This window comes from Austrofundulus limnaeus, unplaced genomic scaffold, assembly GCF_001266775.1.
Source record: "Austrofundulus limnaeus strain Quisiro unplaced genomic scaffold, Austrofundulus_limnaeus-1.0 Scaffold820, whole genome shotgun sequence".
NCBI lineage: Eukaryota > Metazoa > Chordata > Actinopteri > Cyprinodontiformes > Rivulidae > Austrofundulus > Austrofundulus limnaeus.
In genome coordinates this window covers 63,426-70,502 of record NW_013953222.1, presented here as the reverse complement: position 1 = coordinate 70,502, position 7,077 = coordinate 63,426, and the positions used below count along the sequence as shown (strand labels likewise).

The 7,077-nt window shown below is 38.1% G+C and overlaps 1 protein-coding gene across 3 annotated transcripts in view; it reads left to right on the top strand.

The window, feature by feature from the left end:
• The window catches only part of LOC106532726 (protein diaphanous homolog 3), a 101,715-nt gene that overhangs the window by 58,129 nt on the left and 36,509 nt on the right, over positions 1 to 7,077 (top strand). For all 3 annotated transcript variants that reach the window (XM_014028846.1, XM_014028847.1, XM_014028845.1), the window contains one exon: positions 4,300 to 4,424. In XM_014028846.1, coding sequence (XP_013884300.1) covers positions 4,300 to 4,424 — 125 coding nt within the window. The remainder of the gene's footprint in view (positions 1 to 4,299; positions 4,425 to 7,077) is intronic.

Sequence of the window (7,077 nt, the reverse complement as noted above, 5' to 3'; positions counted from 1 at the left end):
ATCCAGCTCTGTGTTTCTATTGATGTAATTTCCCTGCTAGAAAAATTGTGTGATTGAGGTCCATGGAAGGCAAATAAGTTTAATTTAAATCAAATACACAAAAAGAGGATGGAGTTAAAATAAATAAAATATATTCAAGCTACGTTTTGAGCATCCAAATCGCGTCCAACACTTCAAGTTAGCTGCTTGTTCTCTTTCAGGTCAGACGTTTTCAGACTGTCGGCAAGTGCCTCTGTTGTTTTCCTCTGCCGGTCTCTGTTTAATGGTGGATGAAATAAAGAAAGTGGCGGTACTTTATTTATTTTGAGCAAGCGAACGTCGTGCTCACAAGATAATTAATCCACCAGATAATTCAGAGGCGGTCTGTTCGGCGAGTTTTACTCCAGGAGCTGCGAGGCTTTCATGCTATGTTCAGACCGAGCTCTGTTACTGAACCAGCGGCTGCTGACGTCATTACGCTCTTGCGCAAAGCTGCGTTCAGGACAAGCATGGAAAATCCCCCACTCCTATGCCAATACAGTCAAAATGATGCGTTTAGGTACCAAAACATGGTAACTTTTGATTTTACGTGAATAGATACTCGGTAGTACGGACAGAATTCGGTTGATACTTATAAAAGTATCGAATATGGCACCCATCCCTAATTTTACATAAATTGGGCTAAATTAGCATGGTAGTAGCTGAGCATTGTCCCCAACACATGCTTTGAGTGCAACACCTTGTGCAAAAGRTTTGTTTAAAATATTAGCTTTATGTTTTGTAGTCAACCCTGTTTTTCTGTTTACAGAATATCTCATGGGAGTAACTTGGTCGAATTGACCAGGAAACACCTATATTTTTTAAATATTAGTCATAATTTGAGACAGGAAGGTGATTTTTGCTATGATATTTGAAGTCAATAAATTATGTTTATATGTTCACAATCATTTTTATTTGAGTCATTTTGTTTCAAACTGTACATAGACAGTCAATGAATCATATTATTTTACTATTATCATTAATTCCTCTTGTAAGTTGCCCAACAAGACAAGGCTACCCGGCCAATCACGATTAGGACAAACTCCACCCATACACCAACACAGCCAATCATGGTTAGGGCAACGCCGCCTACACCAAGACTTCCACCAATCATGCTTAGGGCAAACTCCGCCCACAGAACCATATATACTGCAGACACCCCTACTTGGTTGTCGCCTGGAGTTATTCACAACACGTACTCCAAATACTAACACAGACTAAGATCAAGGTGGCAGGTGACTGGCATTCCATCAAGGAATACCAAAGTTTTAATTTATTTTGTAATTTGAAGTACTACCTCTCGGCTGCAAATCCTCAGCTCCTCCTCCATGTTTTATACGGATGCTAAAAAGACAAGCCGGTGTAAGAGTTATTAAGCAGCACAGATGGAAAGGCTGTCTTTGGTTCAGTTTCTTTTTGAGTCTTGTGGCAGTGAGAACTCATTAGGGAGTAATGTGAGGACTCGACTATATTGAGATGGCTCTTTAATATGCTGTTGAAGCTCTGCTTTGTAGTTTTACCACATGCAGTCTGAGTGATGAGCCTGAGGTTTAAAGTATATACTGGGGGCTCTGTGTGCTACAATTCACAGACCGGCTTACTCTTTCAGAATGCAGTACTGGAGGTGCTCAGCATGTTGAGTGTTTGCCAGGATTTCCTATAGGTCTCCCATCCCCAGCTTCTGGTACCATCAGTCTAATCCCAGTTCTCTGTCGGGTTTTGGCCTCACAGGGCAGATCTGCGTTTCTTCAGTATCTTAATTTCCATACATCAGAAGATGATCTATCGTGGCGCTCTGTCTGTAGCAGAGCTGTTTGCGCATTATCGTGCGCTCCTCTCTGTCTCATTTATAGCGCAGCAGGTTGACAGAGTAATAAAAGGATGTCAATGGGGGATTTGACCTCTACAAATACTCCAATTATTATTCCTCCAAAACACCCTATATCTGTCTGCAACCCCTTTGGACCACAGAGGRATTCAGGTCCCAGTGCCTATAAAAATCACTTACGCTTTAATGCACAGAAAGAGAAAGCAACAAAAGAGTAGCTGAGGAGAACAAGAAACCCACAGAAACACTCTGTTTAGTTCTCCCTCACATCGAGTGTGTCACTCAGCAACTGAGTGTTTATATCACAATTCTGCAGCTGTCTAAAGTAGACATATGTTTGTATTTAAACATCAACGTCATCCGTTTTGTGTTCAGTAAAATATTCCATCTGCTGCACACAAACACGCGCTCTTACAGGTAGATGGTCTCCTGAAGCATATGTCTTTGTTTTTGCCACTTCTTGTTTCAGCTGTTGTTCATAATGCCCCTCTGTTTGGTGTTTGCCTCATCTCAAAAGCCTGCTAAGGCAGAGATCGCTCTGCTTTGCTTTTTTGTCTTGCCCTCACGTCCTCTTTTCTCCGTCAGAGCATCATTTCCCCAAGCTTTAATCATTTCTATTAACACACTGCCTGTCTGGCCTCCTTCTGTTCTTCATGCTACCCACACCTTAGTCAGTCACATTTGGTTGCCAGGAAATGCAAAAGAAAAACTGGGGAAAGATGAAAAGTACAGAATTAAAAGAAAACTTAGTTTACCAAAAAAATGGGTATTTAAATTTAAAATGTCTAAATTATATATACATATCCTATTTAATCAAAGATCAATACATGTCTTTCTTCCCACTAATCCATGTATTTCTATGCGATATAACCATATAAAAGATAGTCTAAAGCTGTAGAAGAAAGATTTAGCTCAAAGCCAAGGTTGGTATTTTACTGTTATTTTCAAAGTAACGATTCACTCTGGCAGTGCAGTGTTTTCAGATTAAAATGTCATCATAAAAATGAATAATCATTTAATTGTTTTAGCCAGGTTTGCTGTCCTCACGTCAGCCAGTGCAGCGCGTTTAATCACATCGGGACGTTTCATTAATAACCTTTATTTAACCAATGAACCTTGAGAAATAAATTGTCKCTTTTACAGGAGAGACCTTGTCACCAAACCAGCATTGAGGTGTTCCATCAGAGCAGCAGAGGAACGAATAATTCACAAAACCGACCCTGTGAACCCAAAAACAATATCTGATTTTCTGTACCGCTCTGCCTCTGCAACACGCTTAACCTTTAATAGACTGAATTTTCTCTGGAACACAAATCAAGTTTCTCTGAAAATGAATCATCTTAGAATACCTGTCTGTAGAAAGATTAGAATAAAAAATAAGTCTGTACGTTCAGTTAGATTATAACTTGTTTTTTTTAATTGTCACATTGGTATTTGAAACTTTTGGGAAACTAGCTTAGATTAACTTGGTTAGTCGGCCAAAGACAACCTTGTACTAGTTTGAATACTCGGTTGCAATAAATCAAAATGAGTTTTGTCATTTGTTCTGTGTAAACTCTGAGTCATGAGTGATGAAGATGAAGAGCATCATCTGCCTTTTTTTCCATCAACCATTTGAATACATTTCTGTAAATTCACATTCTCTCATTTCTCAGCAAAGGAAAAAAAGATACAGACATGATGCGCAACAGTATTTTAAATTGTAGTGAGAAATAGTTTGACTTCATTTACTGCTGATTTTTTAAAATACTTTTAAGTGTACGAATCCAGATTTTCATCTGTAAATGGAGTTCAGGCCCTAAAGTCAAAGAGAAGCTCAACAACACTGAAGTTTTCACTTTTTTTCTGCTCATAAATCCTGTATTAGGTTCAAGGGAAATGTGAAACTTCTTAAAATTAAGCAGCTTATGCCGTTTTGTCAAGCAGGGTCTAATCAGAGTAATTCAAACCATTCACTATATTCACTCTTCAGCTTAACGTGTCAACCATGACCAACTGAACAGAAAGTTGGGCTCAGTGTTTCCCTGCTGATCCACGCACCTGTTGAGAAGAGAGCAGTCAGAGGATGAAAATATAATCATCTGCTTTCACCACAGCATGTTTGGCTGAGAGGCCACTCTGGTTTTAAATTAATTGTTCACAACACACACAAGCATAAAGCAAACAGAAAAATAAAAATCTAAACACACACTCACTTAATGTTTGATTTTTCTCTGGTGTTTATTCTCTTGGTGCTTGAGTCACTGAGTGAATCCATGTTTGTGTCTGAGGTTGTTTCTCGTTTATTTTCTTTCTTTTTTTTCTGTTTGTTGTTTTTCCACAGAATCTTTGAGAGATTCAGAAATGATAATGCATTTGACTGTACCTGCAAATGTGCTATCTTGTCTCTGCTTGCATGTCGTCMTCTTTTTTAATGCTGTGTGTTTCTGTGTGAATGTGTGTGCGTGCCTCAGTCTCTGCAGAGAACCTGGAAAAGAGCCTCAGGCAGATGGAGAGGCAGCTGCTGCAGCTCGAGAAGGACCTGGAGACTTTCTCCTCCCCCGATGACCCCAGCGACATGTTTTTCACCAAAATGGTCATATCCTTTTCACATTTATGCATTTGCTCACTGCTCCGGCGCGGTATATGGTGAGTTTACTGTAAGTGAACGAAGATTTATTGGACACGTTTTAGGTTCCACCACCTTCAAACTTGATATTTGCTCCTTTTATTGAATTAGGCCGTTAAGACTGACCTTAGTCTACATTTAAAGCAGTGCGCTAACATGTTGTGGAAACTGTGAAGTATTCTTCTAGTGTTATCCTTTGTTCTATTATGTTCTGTTGCCAAAAAAAACTATAGTTCAGACATGATTCTAAAAACATTAACCATGTGTTGTGCAACATATTGAATCAGTAATCGGTGAAAGAGATAAAACACTTTGCAAGTTAGGAGTTTTATAAATATTGTAATATGAAGCTGTCAAACCGCTGTGGAGCCCTGTTTGTTCACATCCACCGAGAAAACAGTGAAGCTTTCAGTAAAAACTTTACACTTAAAAATCCTCCAAAATGGCAGACTGTTTTAATGTTTGTTCCATTTATTGATGGAAAACAGACAAACCAACACTTTTTCTGAAAACTTTCTGTGCTTTGAGTTTACTGTCTGTGTTATATGGAGGATTATACAATGAGTGTTGTTTGGGTTTGATCCTTTGGTGTTATCTAACACTAACAACTGAACATTATAAAGACATCAATAAGTTTTAAACTCACCAGTAAAACAGCTGATCAGGACTGACGTTAGTAGCACACAGAGTGTGTGAAAGTACCATCCGATTTAAATTTCATGATGAATAACTTTACTGATCTGTGGATGTATTGATATGCTTCTTTTTTACTGTGTAAAAAAAAAGGCAGAACTGCATAAAAAAGCTGATGTAAAGCTTCTGTATACTGCTGGAAATTCCCCCTGCCGTAAAAACAGATGTTTGTGTTTAATGTCCAAATTCAGATTTTTTTTTTTGCCATAAGCAAGTTCTGTACATGAAACTCCACAGTGTAATTAAAATGTCTTTTTAGGTGGTCTCAAGCCATTTTCACTAGTAATCTTTTCAGTAACTGATAGATATGCAGTCTTATTAGCAGCTGATTGTTGTGGTTTGACCAAGTGTTCGGAAATTTGGGTAATTTTGTTTGACCGTTGATGTCGACACTTTACCCGATATGCTTCTCCAAAGTTGTGGAAACCAGAATACGGTAGATTCAGGGAAAAGACATCAGACCCCATCCCTACAAATAAAAGTTTGCAGTATTTTGCTAAACAAGACAAACAGAAGTGTTAAAGTGTTTAAACGTAGAGGATGAGAATATAACTCTCCCTCAGCCTTGGCTGCTCTTGCTTTTCATTTGCCTGTCGATGATGTGCACATCACATGTAATAAGTGAACCCTATCCTATAGTCAGCTTATTGTACCAGCCTCCCTCTCATCTCTTTTTTTTCCAAGAGTTCTTAAGACTGAGGGCATTTTCAAAATGAAAGCAAGGTTTATAGCAGATATAGCGCTTGCTCCTCTTTTCCTCTGGCAGCGACAGTCAGCAGGGTTTATCCCTGAAGAAGAATTTTACTCACTGAATTGCCATTTAATTATAACAAAGCAAAAGCATTAAAGCGCGGCCACAGCAATGCGCAATTTCACTGCCCATTTGGGGTATACGTATATAGGTCTGTTGCTGAGAGCTGTGAGCATTTGACAGCAGAGTAAATTATTCAGTGTCTTCTGAGTTTGTTGAACAGGATCAGGTTGACAGGCATATCTCAGGCCAGGTGTGTTCAATAATACACTCTGTTCCTTGCCCTCCTTCATGTAGTTTTGATCAGTAGCCTAGGGGCTGGGGCACTGATGACTTGTGCTGTGCTAGTTTGCAGAGAACTTCTGAGCAACACATAAAATGAATTTAGTGTCTGTCACTGCTGTGCACAACATTTGGTTCCTTGAATAAACTGTCCAAAGATTAAAAACTTATTCCAATTTAAAATGTGTAAAGTACATTTTAACATAAATAAAGTGTATATTAAAACATAAAGTAGGTATACATAATTTGTGTCACCTGGTGTCATGGATGGTAGATTTCCTCCACTGGTTTCTGCTTCTGTTCAGTTTTTGGGCCTTTAATCCCTCATAAAAAACACTGATGTTAATAATGATTTATTAGCTACTCTTGCTAAAAATACAACTGTAATGTAATACCACATTTATTATTGCCCTCATTAATAGTGCCTTTCTGCTTTACATTACAGAAACGTGTTGGTTATTAATTGTGTGGCTTTTTTAAAATTATCTGTCAGGTTTATTTTAACATTTGACTTTATTAATTCAGTTCAAATATGTGGACATGAAGGACAAGTTTTTAGATGTATAGATGTCAATTTTATTGTTAATCTTTGCATGTTCATTGAAGTTATGCAGTAAATAAAGGTTTTACTGTATTTGAGAGACTGTCCTCTGCAACTCAAACCCAAACATGGAATCTGTGATTATATCTGCCATGCTAGAGGTCAAAGTTTAGATTAGAGGTGGCTCTATATGACATCACTTTTTGTCAAAATGTTGTATTTCAGCTGTCCACCCAAGAATGCAACAGTGAGGTTTCAAAATACTTTTATTTTAGACCACAATTTCTAAAAACACATTTTTTAGGGCTTTTTAGAAGAGTTTCCATGTAGATACGATGCTGAAATATATATATATA